This window comes from Stegostoma tigrinum, chromosome 5, assembly GCF_030684315.1.
Source record: "Stegostoma tigrinum isolate sSteTig4 chromosome 5, sSteTig4.hap1, whole genome shotgun sequence".
NCBI lineage: Eukaryota > Metazoa > Chordata > Chondrichthyes > Orectolobiformes > Stegostomatidae > Stegostoma > Stegostoma tigrinum.
Window position 1 is genome coordinate 11,884,240 of NC_081358.1, and position 26,269 is coordinate 11,910,508.

At 40.3% G+C, this 26,269-nt stretch overlaps 1 protein-coding gene across 2 annotated transcripts in view; it reads right to left on the bottom strand.

The window, feature by feature from the left end:
• Window positions 1-26,269, bottom strand: part of reck (reversion-inducing-cysteine-rich protein with kazal motifs) — a 174,604-nt gene that overhangs the window by 91,466 nt on the left and 56,869 nt on the right. For both annotated transcript variants that reach the window (XM_048529019.2, XM_048529021.2), the window contains 6 exons: window positions 25,392-25,466; window positions 24,952-24,988; window positions 20,398-20,483; window positions 18,554-18,598; window positions 7,213-7,246; window positions 6,301-6,498 (listed from right to left, as the gene is read on the bottom strand). In XM_048529019.2, coding sequence (XP_048384976.2) covers window positions 6,301-6,498; window positions 7,213-7,246; window positions 18,554-18,598; window positions 20,398-20,483; window positions 24,952-24,988; window positions 25,392-25,466 — 475 coding nt within the window. The remainder of the gene's footprint in view (window positions 1-6,300; window positions 6,499-7,212; window positions 7,247-18,553; window positions 18,599-20,397; window positions 20,484-24,951; window positions 24,989-25,391; window positions 25,467-26,269) is intronic.

Genomic DNA, 26,269 nt, shown 5'->3' on the forward strand with positions numbered 1-26,269 from the left:
TTCATCCAAAAATAAAGTCGAATAACGTAACAATCCCTCAACATTTACTAGCATAGAAAATGCACTTAAATTGCCCCATGAGGCTTGCATTCTCAGTCTTCTGATATGGGTCCAAATACCACCACTGTGTCACTCTCAAACTCAATAAGTGTTTCCTCCAAAAAGTACTTTTGTTTTCTTTGGGTAACCAATATAATGTTTGAAAATGGGGTAACAAAGTGTAAATACTCTCAGCTGTTATAATACTGTTACAGCTCCTGCTGATTTTTCATAACTTTTATTTCATTCCTTTATCAAATTTGGTTAGGAGCTGTGAACTAGGAACTGTGAGCTAGAGATGACTTTTATACTGTGGTTAACAGCTTGTGTTAAAAGGAAAACAGACCAAACAATCTTTTATTTACTCATGAGGTCAGGCCTGGAAGTTGAGTGCAGGTTCTAATCAAAAGGTTTTGCAGGTGCTTTATCATCACAGAAGAACACTATGTTTAAATAGATAGCAGATGCTGGTTCTTAATGAGGCCATGACCTGGGAATTGGTTCTAGCACATCTGGAAAGAATCTTATGCTCAAGCAGATGGCCAGTGTTGAATGATAAGCAGGACCTTGTGGAGGAAACTGTCAGCCTGTCAGGGAGTGGTCAGAGGCTTAACTGGGTTTTGGAAGGTGTTTTCTACGACTGTTGGTGTTACCACATGAAGATTTAGAAGCTTCCTGCCTAGCCTCCCATGATTAGTTCTTAGTAGCTCAAGAATATAAAATTAAGTACTATTGCCTTTATCTTTGTGAACTATAAAAGGTAACCTAGAAATTACCCAAGAAACAATCATCTATGCCAGTAAAACATCACATCATGAAAACCACTTAAGTAATCTGGCCAGTTTTGTTATTTCTTTTATTTTTCCCATAACTCTCTTTTGTGGGAATGGGGCTGAAAACCAAGGTTTTTGGTTTATAGCATAAACTACTTAGATTACTTTGTTATTTAATTTTGTTGAAGCTACAAACTGGTGTTGAGAATTTTCTTTTGCAAAGTCTGGCATTGGTCATTCAGGGAGATGCTGAAAAGGCTGGGGTTTTTTCCTCTAGAGCATCAACAGCTGAAGGGTGACATTATAGAGGTTTATGAAATCACGAGGGTACGGATAGGATGAATAGTCACGGTCTTTTCTCACGGAAGGGAAGTTCAAAGCTAGAGGACATAGATTTAAGTTGAGCCGGGAAAGATTTAAAAAAGGACCTGAGGTGTGGCTTCTTCATGCAGAGGGCAGTGCATGTATGTAATGAGCTGCTAAAGGAAGTGGTGAAGACTGGTACAATCACAACATTTAAAAGGCATTTGGATGGGATATGAACTGGAACGACTTAGAGGGATATGGGCCAAATGCTGGCGAGTCGGACTAGGTCAGATTGGGATGTCTGGTCGGTGTGGATGAGTTGGACCAAACTGACTTTAAGATAACAAAGTGTGAAGCTGGATGAACAAAGCAGGCCAAGCAGCAACACAGGAGCACAAAAGCTGACGTTTCGGGTCCTCTCTGATGAAGGGTCTAGGCCCGAAACGTCAGCTGTCGTGCTCCTGTGTTGCTGCTTGGCCTGCTGTGTTCATCCAGCTTCACACTTTGTTATCTTGGATTCTCCAGCATCTGTAGTTCCCATAATCCCCAAACTGACTTTAAGTCTGGTTAGGAACTAATAGAATCAATTCTGGAGGTCTTTCAGGGTTTTAATTTTACTGTGTTGCAATCACAGAATAAAAAAGGTTGTTTCGGTTCAGCTGTCCATTTCCCCATCATAATAATAGGAAAAAAATAAAGCAAAAACCCATAAACAAAGAAATAAACAGCGAGAAGTTTGTTGGTGTTCTTAAGGATAAATTCTGGCCAGGACATACTGTGAACACTGGCATTCGTCTTTTGATGGTGTCATAGGATCTTTCATATCAACCCAAGTGTGCTCTTGGGGCCTTCGCTTAACATCAAAATTGCAGTACTTCTATAAGTGCAGTATTAATAAGATTATACGCACATTTGTGAAGTAAGATTTAAAACTAAAACATGAGACTTAGACTGCCATTGATTCAAGGCTTGCAGCCCTGATGGATGTACTTATTTCTGGTCTGATCAATGACATAGGCTGGCTGGTCAGCTGTCAACAGTTTGAAGTGTGTCGCCCAAATGCCGAAGTGAATTCTCCTTCACTTTGTACTAACTTGACTGCGTGGACTTCACTGTAAAATAATCAATTGGGTACAGAAGTATTTTGCATAGCAAGGTGCTAACTAAATCAAGGTTCCTTTCTAATTTGTCAAAATTAGCTGCTAATTTGAAGCCAACTTGATGCCCGAAGAGATTCTATTACTTCTTACCTTCTCCGAGGGGTGTAATTGCTGACTAGTCATTACACAATTGAAAAAAGCAGATGGGGGCCCCCTCTCAGCAAAAAGCATGTTCACTCAAATATATGAAACAACCAGAATAACTCAACATGAAATGTCAACGTACACTGGCATTATCATCAGGATCATAGAACAGACATATAAAATGGCACATCAAGTAATAGTTCCAATGGTCAGAAATCCAGAGCTTCAACAGGACCTCCTTGTTCCTACTGAATTAAAATCAAGGAAAGCACCAAATACCGGATAAATGAATGTTTTACTTTATCAAGCCTCCAGTAAACACCTTTCATGAACATCAGTTTGATGATCAAAATTGTGACAGACAGTAGTTTTCCCTTGTGGCCAGCAATGCTAAGAAGAAGTTCAAACAATGCGGGGGAACACTGCTCTGAACATGTTTGATAAGCTCAAGTTTATCTTCCATTACATAAGCTGCAAAAGACTTTGCAACACGCTAGGAAATGAAAACTAGCTACCTTGAACATTGTTAAAACACTAAACACTTGAAGGCTTCACTCCCTAGGCCGAACAATTCAGTTCAGCAAGGAAGACGGTGGTAGGAAAGCGTGCTTTGACGTACTGTATCACATGGGCAGCAGTTTTAGGTAAGCTGAAACTTAGAGGCTAAAAATTGGAAACCTAGGCAGACCAGCAATGTAATATTTGAGACTGGAGGCAGCAAAGGCATGGATGAGGGCAAAGCATGGAAAACAAAAGCTTGTAGCTGGGGGTTGATTATTAATTTTGATAGAAAACTATCTAGATAATTCAAAACAGACAGTAGGTATAAATAAGTCTTTTTCAGGTGGATAAGACAGAGTGGTGTGCCATAGGGATTAGTTCTGGGACCTCAACTATTTATAATTTATGTAAATGAACTGTAGGTTTCGGAACGTAAGGCTACCAAATTTGCTGATGTCACACAGATAGGTAGGAAATTTAGTTATGAAGAGGTTACAAGGAGCTTACAAAAAAGATCTTGATAAGTTAAGTGAGTCAGCAAAGAGCTGTAAAATGGAGCACAATGTGAAAAAGTGTGCAGCTGTTATACTTCCACAGGAAGATTTAAAAAGCAGCACATTATTGATGAGGTCCCTCGTGGCAAGCTTATACAGAAGATTAAATCGCATAGGATCTGCGGTGAGCTAATAAGATGGGTAAAAAACTGGTTTGGCCGAAGAAGACAGTCAGTAACAGTGGAAGGGTATTTTTCTGACTGGAGATCTGTGACTAGTGGTGATCCTCAGGGATCAATACTGGGACCCCTGTTGTTTGTAACACCTATAATTGATTTGGAGGGGAATCTAGGTGGCCTGATTGGTAACAATGATATAAAGGTTGGGACAACTGCAGATAGTGAGGAGGATTGCCAGAGGATACTGATAGGCTGGAGACTTTGGGGGAGAAATGGCAGATGGAATTTAAAAATGGACAAACGTGAGGTGATGCATTTTATAAGGTCTAAAGCAGGAGGGAAGTACACAGTAAACAGTAGAAACCCTAGTGTGATCAACATACAGTGAGATCTAGGCATACAGGTCCACAGTTTCTTGCATGTAGCAACACAAGTGAATAATGTAATCAAGAAGGTATATGGCATACTTGCTTTCATCAGTCACAGCAGAAGAGTATAAAAATCAGCAAGTCATACTGCAGCTGTATAGAGCTTTACGTTGCCTGGCTTGGAGGGTATTAGCTCTGAGGAAAGATTGGATAAAGAGATAACAAGGTATACAGCTGGATGAACACAGCAGGCCAAGCAGCATCTTATGAGCAGGAAAGCTGACGTTGCGGGCCTAGACCCTTTCTGAAGAAGAGTCAAGGCCCGAAACATCAGCTTTCCTGCTCCTAAGATGCTGCTTGGCCTGCTGTGTTCATCCAGCTCTACACTTTGTTATCTCAGATTCTCCAGCATTTGCAGTTCCCATTATCTCTGAAAGATTGGATAAACTTGGTTTGTTTTCATTTTAACGTCAGACGCTGAGGTGGTGACCTGATAGAGGTTTATAAAATTATGGGAGGCATAGACAGTCAGAATCTTTTTCCCAGCGTAGAAATGTAGATTACTCAGAGACATAGGTTTAAGTTAACAGGGTGAAAGTTTAAATGAGATGCGAGAGCCAATTTTATCTTTTACACAGAGGGTGGAGAGTGTCTGGAATATCCTGACAGAGATGATGTTATAAGTAAACACAATAGCAATGTTTAAGAGGCATCTTGACACACACATGAATAAGCAGGGAATAGTGAGATACTGACCATGTACAGGCAAAAGGCTTTTAGTTTAGAAAGACATCACGTGTCAGCGCAGCTTGGTGAGCTGAACAGCCTACTTCAGTGCTGTACTGCTCTATGTTCTTTATTAACCAAATGGCGAGAGATTGCAGAGCTCTGAGATGCAGAATGATCTGGGTGTCGTGGTGCATGAATCACAAAAGCGTGTTACACAGGTACAAGCAAGTAATTAGGAAAGCTGAGATAATGGAAACTGCAGATGCTGGAGAATCCGAGATAACAAAGTGTGGAGCTGGATGAACACAGCAAGGCACGCAGCATCTCAGGAGTACAAAAGCTGACAACTCTCCTCTATCTTTGGTCTGCCTCCCTCTCACTCCCTATTTATTTCAGAACCCTCTCCCTCTCCCCATCCCCCTTTTCTGATGAAGGGCCTAGGCCCGAAACGTCAGCTTTTGTACTCCTAAGATGCTGCTTGGCCTGCTGTGTTCATCCAGCTCCACACTTTGTTATCTCGGATTCTCCAGCATCTGCAGTTCCCATTATCTCTGATCACAATTTTAACCCCACTGCGAAGCCTCTTCCAGGATTCCAAATCTGAAGAAGTTACCCTCCGGACCAACCTCAGGGGATCTCTCTCCCACTGCAACTCTCCTCTATCCATCTTTGGTCCGCCTCCCCCTCTCTCCCTATTTATTTCAGAATCCTCTCCCCATCCCCCTTTTCTGATGAAAGGTCCAGACCCGAAACTTCAGCTTTTGTACTCCTAAGGTGTTGCTTGGCCTACTGTGTTCATCCAGCTCCACGTTTTGTTATCTCTTAATTAGGGAAGCTATTGGAATGTTAAAATCGTGAAGGAAACTGAATACAAAAGGAGAGGGGTTGTGCTTCTGTTGTTTAAGACATGGGTGAGACCATTTCTGGAATTCTGTGTACAATATTGGTCACTTTATTTAAGAATGCAAAAGTAGTTCAAAGGAGATTTAGCAGACTAATATTTGAAACAAAATGGTTATCTTATGACGAAAGGTTGAACAGGGTAGGCTTATATCTGCTTGTGTTGTAAAGAATAAGTTGCAATTTGATCAAAATGTAAATATCCTGAGGGTTTGAGAGGTTGGATGTAAACAGAACATTCTCTCTTATTAGAGAAACAAGTACCAGGGATCACTTTAAAAATTAAGGAGCTACCTATTAAAAAAAGGTGAAGCAAATTTTTTTTCTCAGAGGGTTGTGTGTTTTTGGAACTCTCTTCATGAGAGGATCATGAAAGCAAAGTCCTTAATATTTTTAATGCAGAGGTAGATTTGGTTATTGTTAAGTAAGGGGTGAAAGGTCATTGGGGCAGGCAGGAATGTGGATTTGAGGTTACGATAAGATCCACCATGATCATATTAAATGACAGAACAGACGCGAGGGGCTGAATGAGACCAAGAGAGGAGATGCAAAAGATCTCAGGCATGGATAAAGCTTCAGGGTCATGATAGGAGCCAATGGGCTGTTGAGAAAGGGCAAGAGAGGAAGCAGCAAACGCTGCTGAATGGAAAGTTCACTTTCGCAATGAAGACATGCATGCTCTCTGCAAGACTAAAGGCAATTATAAGACGAATTAGAAGACATCTGCTCTAACAACTACTGAAATAGTTTAATATGTTGATACTCACTATCAATGGGATTTTTCATTGGATATGAGCGAGTATAGTTGTCGACACATTGGATAAGCTGTGGGCTGATGGAGGCACAATAGTTTTCTACAGCTTTAATCTGCGACTGTGTGGGAGAAGAATCTGTACGGAAAATAGCTTGGCAATATTCTCTACAGTTTGTGTGTCGGCCTGCATAGCTGCAACACAGGGATCCCTCTGTAATGCAACAAAAGCAAATATTAAGTTAAGTTATCAGGCCAACTATCCTTATGTTCTTTATTTGCTCAATATCTTCGAACTAGGGTTAAAACGAGAATACTTCAAATTTCAGTACACTGAGCAATATTACTCAGGAAACATAACTATGATAATATCTTGGCCCTTCCCATCCACTCTTAACGCAAGATACCTGCACTACAAAAGTAATTAATTATTGCTGGCTATATCGTGGTAGATATGATGCAAGTGAATGCATGTGAGCTGGACAGGAACTTACCAAATACAGAAGAATCCAGCTAAATAAAGTAGTATAGAGCCCACTTTAACTTGACCTCCAACACAGGTTCAGTCCATAATTCTGATATGCAGGACCATCTTACACCTTTTGAGGCCTTCTCTCTGATGATTTACACACGCGCAGCCCATGACAAAATCTTAGTTTTTGTATTTCTGGCTAACCTTTATGCAACGGTCCTTTTGGTTTGTAATTATGTCGTCCATATCACATATGTTGTGTTTTGCAATCTTCAGTTGTTAAGTGGGCCGAATTAATTTTCAACCCATTTTATCAACTGCAGATTTAAGGTTATTAATTTAACTAAATCACCATTTAAGCATATGCCATCTCAATACACTTAAGGAAACACTAAAATAATTCAGTTATACATTCATCAGCATCATTTCCATGTTTTAGGGTAAAAATGATCTTACTCTCATTTCTGTTCACACAGCTGAAGAAAGCAGTCTGAAATACAAAAAAAAAGTAATGCACAAATTAGCTGCAACAGTCACAGAAATATGCCCTCTCAGAAAATACTTCACATACAAATCTGTTCCTCAAACTTATTCTATCACCTCTTTAAAATGTAAGTTAATTATGGCATCAGCAGTTATATTTTCGAATCAGCTACTAGAAGTACACAATATAGAGTAGAAAGCTTTCACTTCATTGCTTCTTTCACATCTCCATTTCCTCACCACCAATAAAGGCTAATCTCAGTAATATCTTGGCACTTCAAACAAGAACTGATACTCATTCCTCACACAGATCAAATAATTAGACAAATCAAATTTTTTAGACTGACATAAGAATACGCGATTTGCATTTTACATATCAAAAGTACAATAACTAGCCAGTCTTTTAAGAACTACATAAAGTCAATCTCCGTAACAAAACAGAGGACTACTAAATCATATTTTACACATCAAATATTCATTTTAAACTAAATTATTCAAAATAAATGTCAATGTAATGTTTGAAAAATTGGGCATAATTACAAAACAAACAATATGCTTAGCTACGTAATAACCAAAAAAAAATGCTGTTTGAGAACATGGGATAGCATCAGAAGATGTCCGGATGGTAAGAACAAAGAGAAGCAGAAATTATAGTAAGGACAGTAACTGTTTCATAAAAAGACAGGGCTGCACTAAGGGAACAAGTAGTGATAAAAGACCTCAGAGAGAGAGGGGGAGATCTTGAAGTAGTCACAGCCAATACCTATAAAAAATATAACCAGTTTAAATCAGTTTAAAAATGTATATTTGCCTTGATTATTGACAAAGTAAAACTGAATACTTCAACAGAATCAATACAAGGGAACCAATTAACCACATTACACAAATATTACAAAATATACAAGTTATTTTCCAAGCTAGACGATAAAAACAAATTTATATTGTTTAAAGGATAAACAGTAAAGAGAATTAAAGAATTAAGATGACTGACTGAGAGGTCAAAGTTTAAATTTCACAATGCCACCAATCAAACTGACCCAGATACTTCATCAGGGTGGGAAATTCCATTTCAACAATGATCAGATTAAAAAACGCCCACTTACCTTTTGATGACTTCTGTGCTGGAGATTCCCGGACAGGAGCTTCCTATTAAGGAACCATCCAAGGAACCTTGAATCCAGCAGCAGAAATCATCATCAAAAACACTCTCCCTTTTACAGCATTGAGTGTTGCATTCTGGAGCTTAAATGTCCAACATACACTTTGAAAGCCACCATGAATCATTAAATGAGTGGGAAAGAGTAGGAGAAGAGTGCTAGGTGGCTGAGGGGCTCAAGTGCAGGGCAACCGAGATGCCAGTTAAATGGATGAGTGCTTCGGGTAGATCGGGGTGTCAGATCTGACAGGTGGTCATCGGGTTGAGCATTTGATGAGAGAATACCAGCTCCAGAGGGGCTGTTGGGACCAGTGCGGCCAAGCCCTATGGGATGGGAGTTAGGGCAAGTGACGTAGCTATGGGTAATCCATGGTGAGTTGGGGCTCAGATTAACAGTTGCTCAAGGATTAGAGCAGGTATTTTAGTTCTTGAACTTTTCTTGGATAACTTTGCTTCATTACTCAATTTGAAATGCATCTCGGAGAACATCATTTGATCGCTAGGTCATCAGCAATCACTATTTAAAAATAAATTTTCCAAAGGAAAATGTGAAGTCGGTATTCTAACAGTTTGCTATTTAAGAGCATAGCTACTAAGGAAACACAACTCTCAAGCAGTTTGAGAACCTATAGTTACTTTTCCACTTTGAAGACATAACAGTCTGACTATAAGTGCACTGAATTTGATTTGAAGTTGTTTTTACCATTAATTGCAGTTCTCTTAATTCATGCAATTGTTATTCCATGCATATCAGGAATAACTCAGACAATCAGCCCTCTAAGACATTTCCTGCTGGAATCATTCCATTTTTCATTTACTATATTAAAGGTTAAATTGAAACATGATCCATGAGGAGGGGCTCTGATGCTGATGTTCAAAACTTCTCTGGCCTCACAAGGGGTGCAGGAAGACAGCTAATGTGGTACTATTATTCAAGAAAAGTGATAGGCATAAATCAGGAAACTGTGAATCGATCAGAGGTAGGGAAATCTAAGGGCTCAAATTAATCTCCACTTGGAGAGATATATATTAAACAAGGACAGTCAACATGGCTTTGTCAGGGGAGGATCATGTCTATCAAATTTTAATTTTGAGATGAAGTAACAAAGTGCATAAATGAGGGTGGTGCAGTTGATGGATCTTAGAACCATATAAATGATTTTGCACAGAAGGCGGGTTCTTGGCGGGGCGGGGGGGTCATTCACCTACCTTGTACATACCGACCCAAAGATACCCAGATGCCTTTGCTAATCCCATTCTCTTCTCAACAGCCCATAGTCCTGTAGCTTACAGCATTTATGGTACAGATCCAGGTACTTTTAAAGAGTTCAGGGTATCTGTCTCCACCACCAACTCAGGCAGTGAATTCCAGACACCCACCCTCAGCGTAAAAAAAGCTTATTCCTCATGTCCCCTCTAATCTTTCTGACACTTAGCTTGAATCTATGACCCATGGTTTTTAAACTCTCTGCTAAGGGAAACAGGTTCCTCTGCCTACTCGATCTCCACCCCTCACAATTTTGTATTAATTAATCATGGTACCCCTCAGTCTTCTCAGTTCTAAGGAAAACAACCCAATCTCTTCAATCTCTCTTTGTGGCTACATTTCTCCAGCCCTGGTAACATTTTCGTAAATCTTTTCTCTCCAGAGCAAGTATGTCTTTCCGGTAATGTGGTGACCAGAACTGCATACAATACTCCAGTTGTGGCCTCACCAGTGTCATATATAGTTTCATCATAACAGCCCAATTTTGTATTCCATACATCTGCCAATGAAGGACAGCATTCCATATGCCTGCTTTACAACCTTATGTACCTGTACAGCTACCTTTAGGGACCAGTACGCCAAGATTTAATACTTCATCCACACCTTTCAGTACATTCCTGTTTATTATTTCCCTTTTACTGTTTGACCTCACAAAACACACTACCTCACACTTAGCAGGGTTGAATTCCATCTGCCACTTCCCTGCTCCACTTCACCAACCCAATGATATCATTTTGAAGCTTACAGCTATCCACTACATGGCCAATTTTTGTGTCGTCTGCAAATTTCCCAATTTTGCTCTCCACATTCAATTCCAAATTGTAAATGTATAAAGCAAACAGCAGGGCCCCCAATACCAAACCCTGTGGAACACCACTTGAAACAGCATTCCATTTGCAAGAGCAGTCATCAATTATCCCCACTTATTTACTGTTACTAAACTAATTTTGGATCCAATTCAACACATTACCCTGTATCCAATGGACTTTCACTTTTTTTGACCTGTTTGCCATGGCTTTGTCAAATTCCTTACTAAAATCCGTGTAGACAATATTCGCTGCACTATCCTCATCAATCCTTCTTGTCACTTCCTCAAAGAATTCAATCAAATTTGTAAGGAATGACTTTCCCTTGAAATCTATCCCTGGCTGGTCCATGCCTTTCTAAATGACTGTTTATCCAATCTGTGTGGATTGATTCTAACAATTTGTACCAAAGTCAGACTAACTGACCTATAATTGCTTGGCATTTCCTTTGCACCCTTTTTAAACAACGGAACTAGATTTGCATGCCTCCAATCCTCTGGAACCTCACCTGTGACTAGTGAAATTGGAAAATAATCCTCACAGATTCTGCTATTTCCTACCTGACCTCCTTCAACATTCTAGGGAACAATCCATCCAGCCCTGGCGACTTATCTACTTTCAAGGATTTCAACTCCTCCAACACTTTCTCTCTGATTACTATGTCCAATACTTTGAATAGCTCTTTTTGGGTTACTGTATCTACATCACTCCATTCCTTTGTGAACATGAAGACAAAAAATAATTTTAAATTCTTCCCATATCCTCTATATTCTCTTTCAAGTTCCCTTCTTCATCTCTGATAGGTCCCACTGTTCCCTTACAATCCTTTTGCTCCTTATATACTGGGAGAACACCTTGTTTGTTAATATGTTTTCATGACTGCTTTGATTTTTTCATTTCCTTCTTTTTTTTTCCCCACTTGGTCCCTGTGCTTTCTCTCCTTTTTATCCTTCATTAAGGGGCGGCACAACGGCTAGCACTGCAGCCTCACAGTGCCAGGGACCCAGGTTTGATTCCAGCCTCAGATGACTGGCTGTGTGGAGTTTGCACATTCTCCCTCTGTCTGCATGGGTTTCCTCCAGGTAGTCCGGTTTCCTCCCACAGGCCAAAGGTGTGCAGGTTAGGTGCACTGGCAGTGCTAAATTGTCCATAGTGTTCAGGGAGGTGGAGATTAGGTAGGTGATAGGGGATGAGTTTGGGTGGGATGCTCTGAGGTTTGGTTTGGACTTATTGGGCTGAAGGGCCTGTTTCCACATTGTAGGAATTCTATGATTGTTTCTATACTCCTCCAGGCTACCTGCAGTATTGAGCTTTTGTGGTCTACATGGGTTCAGTAAGGCTCTTGACATAGCTGCCTAACCAGTCTGCCAAGCAAGACTAACAGCCCAAAAGTACCTGGGTAATTTGGCAAACTGGATCCAAAATTGGCTTGGTGCAGGAAGCAGAAGGTGGTAGTTGAAGGGTGTTTTCATGACTGGAAGTCTGTGTCCAGTATCACAGGGTTCACTGTTGGGTCCCTTGAATTTGCAGTGTACCTTAATGATCCAGACATGAATGAAGAAGAGATGATCAATAAATTTGAAAATAGCACAAAAAAATTGACACTGTGGTAAATGACAAGGAGGAAAGCCATAGACTAGCAGACAATATAAATGGGCTGAACAGCAGTGAATGGAATTTAATCCTAAAAAGTGAAAGACAATTTATTTTTGGAGGAATAACATGGCAAGGGAGCAGAGGTTGAATGGTGGGATGCGAGGACTTATAGAGGACTGGAGTGGCTTTGGTGTGCACAGCAATAGATCCTTGAAGGCAACAGGACAGGTAAATATGGTGTTTAAGAAGGCTTAAAGGATACTTGTCTTTATTAGTCAAGACACCAAAGACAAGCGAAAGGAGGCTATCATGGAGGTGTAGAATATTAGTTAAGCCACATCTGGAGTCCTGTGTCCAGTTAGGACGGACGTTATTGCACTTGAGAAGGTGCACAGGACATTCACCAGGATGTTGCCTAGGCCATACAATGCAGCTATGAAAACAGACTTGATTGGCTGGGGTTGTTTTCCTCAGACTAGAGAAAGCTGAGCAGATATCTAACTGACATATACAAAGTTCTCAGGATGATCCACAGGGTGAATAAGGAGAAACATTTCCCATTCCCTTAGTATATGGGTCAATAACCATGAGTGCAGTTTTAAGGTAAGGAACAAGAGATTCGGACCTGGTTTCCCAAAACAGCGTACCAACATGTAACTACACATACTTAGTATTACAGCCATCTGCTAAATTCAGTCTGAAGCTGTGGGCAGCACTGTCTTTTCCTCTAACTAGATCTAGCAGGGGTTTGCGGTCCATTATTATGACAAACTGACACCTGCAAAAGGTATTGGTGGAACTGCCTGACTCCAAATACGACCGCCTCTATCTAGGCGTATTAGCCGAAGTCCTGGATGAATATGCTGTTGGCGTTTCTCTCCATTGGGCCACTTATGAGCTAACACTGCCCCGATGTGATACAGGGAGGCATTGCATGTCAATACCACATCCTGCTTGGGATCACAGTGCGCCAACACCTTAAAGGATGATAGCTGGTTCTTCACTTACAAAAGCTACAGCTTGGCTATGCGGCCATTTCCAAGGACCACCCTTTTTCTTAAAAAAAGAGTTAATTTAAAGGTGCTAGGATGGAGGCCAGGTTATGTATGAACTTTCCATAATAGTTCACCAGCCCAAGGAACGACCTCCAGTACAGACATGGGAGCCAGGAAACCTTTGATTGCCCTTGTTTTATCTTCCAATGGGTATAATTGGTCTTGTTGACTCTGAAGCCCAAATAGATCACTTCTAAAGCATATGCTCGCCTTGGAGAAACGTCTAAGGACCATATCCAAGTTCGCTAGGTGATCCTTATTGGTCCTCCCTATTATTAGCATCCTCCCTGTATGACATTGGGGCAATGTTAGCTCATAAGTGTCCCAATGAAGCTCTCCACTGTATGCTGAAAAATTGAATTGGCTGATGATACCCCAGCAGTCTCGTATATTGGTACAAATTCTCACAGTTATTATTCGTTGCATACTTCTGGAAATCCTCATCTAACTGCCATTGCATGGTTCATGTTCAGTTTCATGAAGGACAGCACCCCCAACAGCTTTGCATATAAATCCTCTATGTGAGAATTGTGTCTTTATCCAGCTACAAAAAAATGGGTTACTGTTTGTTTAAAATACCCACAAAGACAAACTGACCTGTTGGACTTCACAACTGATATGACTGGTGCCGCCCATTCCACAAACTGGACTGGTTTGTTGATTCCTTCGCTTTCTACCCTTCTGACTTCTGCCTCGGCTTTTGCACGTAAGGCTAATGGTATTGGGCATGCCTTGCAGAATTGGGAAACTGTTTCCTGGTCAAAGTGCAAAGTGGCCTTGACTCCTTTGATAGTCCCTATATCTTCCTGAAAACTTTGGGTATTTAAATCAGGACTTCACTCAGGCAGTCATTTTCTAATTGAAAGAATGCTCAGCCAATCTAGGTGAATTTTTCTCAACCAATTTCACCCCATCCAGCTTGGGCTTGAGCCTTTTTCTACAATCAGTGGCAACTGAATCAGCTACTTCTCATAAAAGACTGTAATGGAAGTTGTACCCTCAATCTGTAAAGGTGCCCTGCTTTAGGTTATCAGTCTAGCCAAGGTCTTGTGCAAACTTGAGGGTGGGTATCCAGAGCAAATTTTGATAAGGGCTGGTTCTGCAAAAACTAGAATGGCTGCGCAGTGTTGACCTCCACAAGAACCAGGTGATCATCTAACCAAATGTTTATTTTCATTGGTTCTGATTTGGTTTTACTCAGTAATTTAATTGTTCCAAACCAGATAAAGGTGGATTTTCCAGGGCATCCAATCTCCTGAATACCAGCATGAGCTCTCTTAATTCAATTCCAAACTAGTGGGAATCTTTTGCTGTCTCGAGTCCACATACTGGCAGCAACTGCAGTGGCTTGCCAGCCTGGATCCTGAAGAAAGTTTTTACCATTTAGCTGAGGCTCAGCTTGGTTTTGTGGTTTTGCTGTGAGCTGACCGAGAGTCCCTCTGTTCCAGACATGTTCTGAGTCAGGCAAAAGCTTTTACTCAGGTGGTATTCCCCAAGCTCAGTTGGACTGGTGAAGGTGTCCACTTCTATCAGAATATCCTCCAATTTATATGCTCCATTTGCCACATTTTCCTATAACTACCTGCAAGCCAAATAATCCCACAACCAACAGATCAGATCTAAGCTCTGCAGTCCTGCCGCATCCAGTCATGAATGATGGTGGACAATTAAACAATTCACTAGAGGAGAAAGCTCCACAAATATCCCCATCCTTAATGACTGAAGAGCCCAACACATCTGTGTAAAAGATAAGGCTGAAGCGTTTGCAAAAATCTTCAAAAGGAAATGCCAAGTGAATGATCCATCCTAGCTTCCTCCAAAGGTCCCTAGCATCTCAGGTCTCAGTCTTCAGGCAATTCGATTCACTCCATGTGACATCAAATAAATGGTTGGAGGCATTGGATATTCCAAAGTCCATGGGTCCTGATAACACTTTGGTAATGGTCCTGAAAACCTGAACTCCAGAACTCGCTGCTTTCCCAGCCAAGCTGTACCAATGCAGTTCAAACACTGACATCTACCTGACAATGTGGAAAATTGCCCAGATATGTCCTGTACACAAATAATGGACAAATGCAATCTGGCTAATTACCACCCCATCAGTCTATTCCCAATCATCAGCAAAGTGATGAAAGGTATGATCAACAGTGCTATCAGACAGCACCTGCTCAGCGATACCCAGCTTAGGTTCCGCCACGGTGACTCAGCTCCTGATCTCATTATAACCCTGGTTCAAACATGGACAAACAGCTGAATTCCAGAGGTAAGGTCAGAGTGGCAGCTCTGGACATCAAGGCAGCATCTCATGTATCATGTTATTAAGGAGCCCCATCAAAACTGGGATCAATGGATATCAGGGGGCAAATTCCCTGCAGGTTGGAATCATATCTGACACATGGGAAAATGGTCATGGTTATTGTAGGTCAGTCATCTCAGCTCCAGGACATCTCTGCAGGAGTTCCTCAGGGTAGTATCCATCTTCAGTTGCTTTGTTAAGAACCTACCTCCGTCATAACGTCAGAAGTGGGGATGTTCATTGATGATTGCACTATTCTCAACTCAGATACTGAAGCAGTCCATGTTTAAATGCAACAAGATCTGGATAATATTCAAGCTTGGATTGTCAAGTGGCAAGTAACGTTCGTGCCAGAAAAATGCCAGGCAAAGACCATTTCCAATAAGAGACAATCCAACTACCGCCCCTTGACATTCAATGGCATTACCATCACTGAATAGCCTATTGACGATAACCTGGGAGTTACTATTGAGCAGAAACCAGGCTGGATTTGCCACATAAATACAGTAGCTACAAGAGCAGGACAAAGACTAGGAATACTGCAGGGAGTAATTCACCTTCTGATTCCCCAAAGCCTGACCACCATTTACAAGGCTCTAGCCAGAAGTGTGATGGAATACGCCCCACTTACCTGGATGGGTGCAGCCCCAATAACCTCAAGAAGCTTGACAGTATCCAAGGCGAAACAACTCATTTAATTGGCAAACATCCACTCCCTCCACCACTGACACTCAGTAACAACTGTGTGTACTATCTACAAGATGCATTGCAAAAATTCACCAATGATCCTTAGCCAGCATCTTCCAAACCCATAATCACCTCCACCTAGAAGGAGGAGGGCTGCAGACACATGGGAACACCATAACTGCCAAGTTCGCCTCGAAGCCACTCACCATTCTGACTTGGAAACAAATTGCTGTTCCTTCACTGTTGTTGGGTCGAAACCCTGGAATTCCCTCATGAAAAGATTGTGTGTCAACCTACAGCATGTGAACGACAGCAGTTCAAGAAGGTAGCTCACATCAGCTTCAAGGGCAACTTGGGACGGGCAATTAATGCTGGCCAGCCAGCGACACCCATGTTCCATAAACAAATAATTTAAAAAAAAGATCCAGAGGGGACTTGATTGGATGCATATTGAAAGGATGTTTCCTCTTGTGCAAGAATCTAGAACTGTGGGTCATAGTTTAAAAATAAGGGGGTGCCAATTCAAAAAAAAAGACATGAGGAAGCATATTTTCTCTCAAGTTGAGTATCTTTGGAATTCCCTTTCTCAAAGGCAGTGGATGCAGAATCTTTAAATTTTTGAAGCACAGAGAGATAAATTATTGATTACCAATGGGATGAAAGATCAAAGTTATGCAGGAACAGAGTTCACTTTAAAATCAGATGAGCCATGTTCTTATGGAATGGTGGAGTAGGCTTGATTGGTCAAGTGGTTTACTCTTGCTCCTTGTTTGTCTGTTTGTATTTCACTTTGCTGTACTTTGTAGTTCATTAAACATATACTTGTATCCTCTGTGAACTGTCCTTCAAGCTTGCATGGTATAGCAGACTAACTTTTTGAGAAGGGCTGCAGGTTTGTCTGAATGAGAAATTCAGAACAATTTCCTGCAGTGGGCTCCATGTACCTATATTTAAAATGTTTTCAAATTTGACAAATAAACAAAAACCTATTAGCCAAACATCAGGATCAAGTAACAAAATGGAAAAAATGTAGCCAGCATGGAATTAGGAATGTGATAATGGGAACTGCAGATGCTGGAGAATCCAAGATAATGAAATGTGAGGCTGGATGAACACAGCAGGCCAAGCAGCATCTCAGGAGCACAAAAGCTGACGTTTCGGGCCTAGACCCTCTCTGATGAAGGGTCTAGGCCCGAAACGTCAGATTTTGTGCTCCCGAGATGCTGCTGGGCCTGCTGTGTTCATCCAGCCTCACATTTCATTATCATGGAATTAGGAATGTTGGACATTATGCAATCAACTTCCTTTTACTTTCAATAATGCAATGATTTCAAATATCACTCCCTTTGACACAGTTCATTTATTTCCAGAAAGCCTCTAAGGAAATTTTCACAATAATCTTAAGGAGCTAGAAGATATAGGAATTCAAAGAGGAAATCGTAACTGGTTAAGAAATTGATTAAGGGAGCTAGGTATTCCAGAAAAATTGGGAGGAAATGATGAACAGATAATAAACAATCACTTCTTGGACTCTAAAGTTTGCAGCCTAGACATAAACATGTATAATTCAAAAAAAAGGTGTTGAGATATACTGAAAAACAAAAGCAGAATGTAATGGAGACGCAGGATATAGAACAGTTTTGAAAGCATTTAGGCTGGTTCTGCAATCAGGCAAGTAGACAACCATTGTATCAGTGATAATGGGAACTGCAGATGCTGGAGAATCCAAGATAGCAAAGTGTGAGGCTGGATGAACACAGCAGGCCAAGCAGCATCTCAGGAGCACAAAAGCTGACGTTTCGGGCCTAGACCCTTCATCAGATGAAGTGTGCTCCTGAGATGCTGCTTGGCCTGCTGTGTTCATCCAGCCTCACATTTTATTATCTTAGACAACCATTGTGTTTTTCACAAATACAGATGTAAAGTATTATACTGTAAAGTCAAACTGAAGGGCCCAAATCAATATCTATTAAGGTGCGTGAGAATATAGGAAAACACGGTAGTGTGGAAAACATTGCAAAGCTGTGTACTGTCCTGCTGAATTTAATACAGAACCATATCATAAGTGTTTTTGTTCTCTTTCCCACCTGATCACCGGACAAAGTAACAAGCTAGTCAATTGACAGCTGGGAAACCACTGAAATCAACCTGCGGCAATTGGCTCAGAGTGGGTGAGATGCTGGGGACTGTGGGTGGTAGTCGAGGCAATCACTATAAGAGGGGTGTAGGATGGGAAAGATAGGGACAGAAAGGGACTGGGGAGAGACAGAGAGGAGGCCTGGGATGGGCAAGACTGCCAGTGAGGATGCAAGAGAAAGCACGCAACAGTGTGCGAGTGTAATTCTGGTTTCTTATTTTCCTGTCAGGTTTCCTGAGCTATGGGAAACTTGCACTGCAACTATTACATTTAAATAAAATTGCATAATGTGATTAATACTTTATCGTACAGACCTCAAATTCCTTTCTACAGCTCTTAAGGTCATTCTTTGAAGAAGCCTAAAATAAAACAGAGCATGATAATGATAAAAATATACCACAGAAAATGTAAACTAATATAAAAACTATATGATCATAACATGTGAGGTTACAAGGTCAGAAAATACACTTTGTTATCATATAATTGATGCAAATGTTCGTCCAAGGCTCAAATGCTTGACTACCTACTTAATTTCACAGATTATAAAGCTCACATTTAAAATGATAAGTCTTTGTTTAGTGCTCTAGTCATGAACAATTTTAATTTGTTTAAATCATAAAATAGATAGCTTTCGGTTTACTACCTGTAATACAATTATCAACGTGGTCATAACATCCAAAACAAAATCTCAATTGAACATGCAATTAATACAAATGGATTTGAGCATGTTCAACCATTCCCTGTCCAACGATATCACTCTATTAACTTTTAACTAATAACGTGAGGGTCTCAAAGGAGAAGAGGCAGGGAATCATTAATGACGACAAACCAAAGTCAAAGGCATTTGTCTCCAAATGATCAAAAGGGCTGGGCTTGCCAATGTTCTTCGCAGTGCCCAGGTCAATGCCAGGGTTTGTCTGATTTCATTCATTTCCTTAGACTTTATAGTGGTTAGATACAGCTGAGTAGTTTCCTACACCATTTCAGGGACAGTTGAGATTTAACCACAATGCTGTGTATCTGGATTCAGATGTAGGGCAGACCAAGTAAGGATGGCAGATTTCCTCCTTCCGTAAAGTACAGTTTGTCATCAAGAAACCCTGACAGATCAACACTCTCCTTCTGTCCTTGTTTTACCTGCCAGTAGCCCCATTTCTGTACCACACTCAACAAAACAGGGCATATAAGTCTTTCTGGCCTGGGCAGTAAGTCTACATGGAGTTGCGAGTTTCAACCAGCAGACTGAGCAAATGCAAGTGTGTCAACACTGAAGTACCCATATGTTTTTCACAAATTCATTGAAATAGTTAGATCATGGTAAGGAGGGTCATGGGCCCCCTCAATCAACAAAGTTATCTGTATAATGAATCCCCATTCTGGGCACCTACTTTCTGAGGGAAGAGCCTACAAAGGGAACCAAAACCCTGAGCTCACTTTTGTGGCATTTGAGATAAGAAAACAAAATATAGCAATCTCAAAACTGAGGGGGCCTATTTTGATTGGTGCAAACAGATACTTCTTCAACCAGAAGCAGCAATCACCCAATGGTATGGACCAGGCGAATTGGAAAGTAATGAAACACTTAGGTCGCAAAGATGCTGGACTGAAGCATTTTCTGTTTTACTCTCAAAAAATATTACTTAACTCAAGTATTCCATGTATTTTCCACTTGTATTAAAAAAATTCATACATAGCAAACTGGTAAGGTTGGCATTTCTGGTATGTATTGCCCATCTTTAGTTCCTCTGACAAGACAAGGTTACAACCGAATGTTTTGTTAGGCCACTTCTGCAGGCAGTCAAGTGTTACTTATTGGTGTCGGACTGGAGCCAGATGCAGAAAACCGTTAACTGCTTCAAGCAATCATGTCCTGATCAACAGTCATCCCTCAACAAACAAAAGCAAAAGCCAAATAAATGGGTCATATGTCACATCTGCTGTTTTGCGGCACCTTGTCTGATGCAAAATAACATTTGGTACACTACAACCATGCTAATGATAAACTTCAAAAGTAGTCCATTGGATTGTGAAGCACTTCCGGATGTTGTGAGGACATGATAAAGCACTATTTCATCTTGTTGTAGAGTTACGCAAACTCTTCATCCATAAATTAACAGTTTCTTAAATTGCTGTAATACATACAACTGATGCAAATTACCTGCTTACATGCACGTCGACATTCTCCAGCAATGGCCAATTCACAACACCCCAAGCCAACCCAGCCTTCAGTTTTCTTTGATGCTCCTATGAATTGATTCCAGAAACAGATGTGATGATCACTTTTCAACTTTAAAAGAATCAAGTAACTTGAAGAAAAAGAAATCTCACATTTGATTTTTCGTAAATTACAGCAAGATAAACAACTGTGTTCTAAGTATTCTAACACCTGGATCAAACTTCAAATTACCAGCTGTTGACATCAACACATTTTCACCACTGAAATTAAACAAATTAATTAAGTTTGACTATTTAAGTCAAACAAGGGGAAAAAAAAATCAATAATAAAGATAGCACTGTGGTCCTGTACAACGTGGCAAAGTAGAACTCATTTTGCAATATTAAATATTTTCTGCAACCAATGATTCAACAAAGATATAGATGGCAATGTAATGTGAAACTATGCAAATTAGGAAGGAACCATGGTGCAGGTAGGCAGGAAGAGAGATGCCACGATGGGTCAAAACGCACGCAGAAGGGAATGGCAGCAGGTGGCCATGAGGTCAATTCCTAGAGTGTGGAACTAAGGAGCTTCATCTCCTTTACCCTATTGAAGAGATGGCAGTCTACATCATGGGACTGGCTGCAACAAAGCACTTTACACCTGACATTGCTGAAAGTTTTAAGGGTTTCATCATCTTCCTGACTTAAGCCTCTCCTGCAAACTAGCATCGTGAGCATGATGGTGATGGCATGACCACAGATATTCTGTTTCCCACACTTATCTTCACACACACCACTTCCCACTCTAGGCACCCAAGAACTACTGCTTGCCATGCCACAAACATTCCAGGAAAGTCAAGAGCAGCACTGATGAAGAGGTCACTTCACTTGATCTGACACTTGCAACCACTAATTCAGACACCGGAAATGCACATACCTTGGAAGTAATCTAGGGCATTGGGATTTACATAAAGCCAGTCACTGAGCTCTACTACCAGCTAAAAGTAAAGGATGGTTCACTGTCAAACTCACCTGCTGCCGTGCGGGACTCAGCTGCGGACATCTAGATGACAGTATTAGGCAAGGTGCTGAATCAGTTTATACACAAGTATCAGGTGCATTGACTAGCCTGCCAGTCAGCCACCTGGAAGAGTTCGACTCCAATTTAGAAGAAGGTATCATGCAGAGCATGCTCTATCCACAGCCACGACTGCACTCGGCATCCTGCTGCAAACCCAGAGGCATAGCCAGTGTTGTCTCAATAAATGTAACTACAAAAGTTCTGAACCAGATGAGTGCACCGTCCAAATGAAAATTTCTTTAGCCTACAGCTTCCAAAATATGTGATCATGTATACATACCTGCTCATCTGGATATATTTTGATTATGGAAGTAGCAGCCACAACCATCTGGCAGCTAAATGAGTTGAAAGCCTGTTACTATTGGCTTTGCCACATCCTCACTTATTTATATTAAGTTTCATGTGGTTGCAATCTGGCTTCAGTTACAGTCTACCCGATTTAATTATATTTCAAGTACAACACATTTTGGGCAGCATGTAATGGCACTCATTCTGTTCTGACTATTTCAGTGAAAAATACACCACAAACACCAGCCTTCACATTTTGCACATGATCAGAGCTGAGGTGAGTGACAAAGAGAGTTCTGGCTTATGGATGTGTTTGTCATCAATATCCAGCCGAGAAGTCATTCAAGCACTGTAAGTATACACTTACTGAATAATATACCCTGATCAACAAAGAAGGCTGAGGAAATTCCTGAAATGGGAGTCATTTCCTTTGTGGTCAAGAAAGGCTTGTAAACAAATAAACCGTAATTTGAAATATACCTGGGAAGATTAATCAAGGGTGTAATCAATTAGATACAATTTAGCTGAATCACATTGCTTGGTTTGCAACCTGGCCAGATTTAGAAGGAGCATCTTTGAACAAATTAAACTTTGCTGAAGATCATTTTGTCTTACAGTCTTTGGTTGAATTCTTAACGATTATAAATGGAGTTCCCAAAGGATAGTAACTCCCTCATGCCAGCCACAGAACTATGATTCAACCAATGCTAGAGTTTAGGAATATTAAATATGAATATTTTTGAAGTCAGTTTTCCATTGACTAATTAAACAATACGGAGTACTGTAAGCAGTTTTCAGCAACAAAACTGCAGCCACAAATTTAACACAATGCTATCTGAACCCTAAGGAATAAATTACGAGAAGTACAAGGAACTTTGAAGGAATTCAATGACCCAGTCTCCAGTACTGTCTGAGGAACATCATAGGACAAAGGGGAAGCAGGCCATTTAGCCCATCAAGTCCACTCTGCCATTTAATGGCACAATTGCCGATCTGATAATCTTCAACCCACTTTACTGTCTTTTCCCCATAACTGTCCATTTCCCTTAGTGATTAAAAATCTGTCTCTCTCAGTCCTGAATATGCTTAACAACTCAGCCTTGACAGCCGGCTGCAGTAAAGAATTCCACAGATTTCCCTCAGAGTCGATATTCTTCTCAATTCTTTGTCTTAAATGTGCAACCCCTTTTTCTGACATTATGTCCCCTGGTCTGAAACTCTGCTGTAAAAGGGAAAACCACCTTTCTGCATCTATTCTGTCAAATACCCTAAGAATGTTGCTTGTTTCAATGAGCCAACTCTCATTTATCTAAATTTCATTGAGCAAACAACAAATCTATACAATCTCCCCTCATAAAATAGTACCTCCATACCCTGTATCAGCCTAGTAAGTCTTCTCTGGACTGCCTCCATCTTTACATGAGAGGCCTACAACTGTTCACAGTATTTAGGCTGTGGTCTGACGAATGCCTTGTATATTTTTAGCAAAATCTCCCTTAAACTTCAAAAGGAATGGAATGTAAAGACCAACATTCCATTTGCTTTCACTTTCCAATCTACTGAATTCAAATGCTGACGTTTTTGTGATCCATGCACAAGGGCTCCCAAATCACACTGTTCTGCAGCTTTCTACAATGTTTCTCCATTAAATAATATTCAGCTCCTCGGTTCTTCCTGCCAAAATGCATAACTTCATACTTCCCACGTTAAACTCCATCAGCCAAGATTTTGCTAACTCACTTAACCTGTGTCTACCTACACACACGTGCCATCACAGATTTCCATAATGTCGTATGACTCTGCCCTTGCCGAGTTGATCTGCAGCTGAAACCTTAGTCAGTGTTTTAAGTCAAACAGTAGTAAATTATCTCAATATACTGCTGGATAGCTACCAACTTCCATCCTGCACAAATTTGCATCAGGTACCATTCACGCAAAACTCCCAAACTTGTACATCTACTTAGGCTGTAACTTAGGCAATGTCTGAAAGTTAAAATCCTCAATGTTTCCAAATTGATCCACACCCTCATTTTTCCTGATTTTTAAAAATTTTGTCTAACCTTACAACTAATCCACACAACTGTACTTCAATTTTGGCCTCAAGAACATCACCGATTTCATTAGTTGCATCACTGGTAGCAATGCATTAACTGCTAAGACATTGAGCTCAGGATTTCTCTTACCGAACCTCTTCCTACCTTAAAAAGTACAGTTGCCATAGTTTTATTTTGTTCCCTAATAACTTTTTTTATGCAACATGGTGTAAACGTTTTTCTACAATGCTCCTGTAGAGTATATTCCAAATATATTAAAAATGGTTTATTTGGTCATTAATTACTTCACTTGTAGAAAAAAAGGCATATTTTGGCAAAGTTATTAGTCTTGCACTTATCAGGACAATTTGCGAGATCAATCAAAACAAAGGGAAAATAACAAATACTGTGTGAGGATACAGAGCTTATTGATTGGGAAATGGACTCTCATTAGCAATGGTTTTGCAATGGAAAATGGACTAGCTTATGATTACCAACAGTTAACTGCTAAGCTTTGGTTAAATTGTTACTGACACAAGCTGCCTTCAATGGGTCAAGATACCACTTCCAAGCTTCTTAAAAGGAAGTGGCTAGCGAGATAGTTAATGAACTGGTTTGATTTTCCAAAACTCCTTTGGTTTAGGGATGTTCCAATTAGACTGAAAGAAAGCAAATGCAACTTTTTTAATCAAAAAGGGAGACAGAAAGGAAACTACAGGCCAGTTTCATAAAAACATAAGAAATAGTAGCTGGAGCCAGACATTCATCCTCTCACTACTATCTGAGAGAAGGCATTCCTTCACATTTCAGTTCTAAGTGCATGCTCCTCATTCTATGTATATGTCCCCTAGTTCGAGACTCCACACTCATGGAAGCATCTTTTCAACATCAGAACAGTTCTGACAAAGGGTCACTGGAGTTGAAACATTAACTCTGTTTCTCTCTGGACAGATGCTGCCAGATGAGTTTTTGTAGCACTTTCTGGTTTTATTCATAATTGTTCACAAATTAGGTGTTTCTTGTAAATTGTCCTGACTACAAGTTCAACAAAACACATGCTTTTTCAACAATATTGTGAAGGTCTTATATATATAGAGATAGTAGATATTGTTATATAATCATTAATTCTTTTCAAATAATCATCACTTACCAGGTAAAGAAGAGTTAATGCAAACCCAGAATTCAAGCTGAAGAAAAACACATTTAACAATCTATGAAGTCTTTTGAAAATACATTTTAATCAGTTGTTTCATTAACTATGTCCAGCAATGTATAAAGAAAGGTAAAGTTGCTGTCGTCACAGTGCTGCTCTTACTTTAGAAACAGCTACAGATTGAGAGAGACAGCACCCTGCATTGCAAACCAGCCATTCAGTTAACTAACCTAACTGATCCCCCAGATTATATACATGAAAGATTGTCAATTTAAAGATGTACTTGGCAGACAGCAATGCAGGGTTGGCAGTGTAACAAAACGCCAAAAGTTAGTAACCTAACTGAAAAATTTCATGAATCAATACAGCATTCCTGTATTGGCAATAACATGCAAGTGCGCTAACTGTAAATTAAGACTAGACCACATTCCTCTTACCAGAGACTCTGGGCAGTAACCAGGTAATCGTTGCAGAAGGTGTTTCAGCCGAGACTCACTTTTTGTGGACGTTAGCTGATAAAAATAACATGTCAAATTAAGCACAAGCCAAATTAAGCAAACAACTTAAAAACTGAACACAGCATAAGTCTTTCTTTGAACAGGTCTTCTATTGAAATGAAGAAATTTAAAAGTCATCTCAAAGGAGTAAACTAAACTATTTTGAAGACAATTTTTCACAAACATTAAGTATTTTCAAACGAACCCCAAAAATGGGACATCTGATGAGAACTTGATAATGGAAGTAGGTTTTAGTGCAGAAGACATTATTTGCTTCCTGTGTCAGCCTAATGTGCTTCTGGTATCAAGAAAAAGTAGGAGAAAATTACAAGAAAAAATTTAAATAATTATAATTAATAATTTAAAAACAACCTTCTCTCAAATTGAACTGTTAACTATAGAAACAGCAGTTCTCCTTTATCAATCACATGTTTAAAACTCCTTAACAGATCTGACTTCCCTATTTTGAGCAGGTGAGTATGTCTTACAACTTTGGAGAGGGTATTGAAAAGGTTTACCAGGATGTTGCCTGGTATGGGGGAATTTTATCTATGAAGAAAGGTTGGATAAGACTGGGTTTTCACTGGAATACAGCAGATTGCGAGGTGACCTTAAAGAAGCTTATAGGATTGTGAATGGCATGGAAAGAATGGGAAGTGTGGGGCCTTCTCCCAGGTTGGAGGAGTTAATTACTCGGGGATAAAGGTTCAAGGTGCAGGGCTGGGAGGGGAGTTTAAAAGTGATGTCTGAGGCTAGTTTTTCACACAAAGCATGGTAAGTGCCTGGAGGTCGTGGAAAAGTATACAGAACACCATATA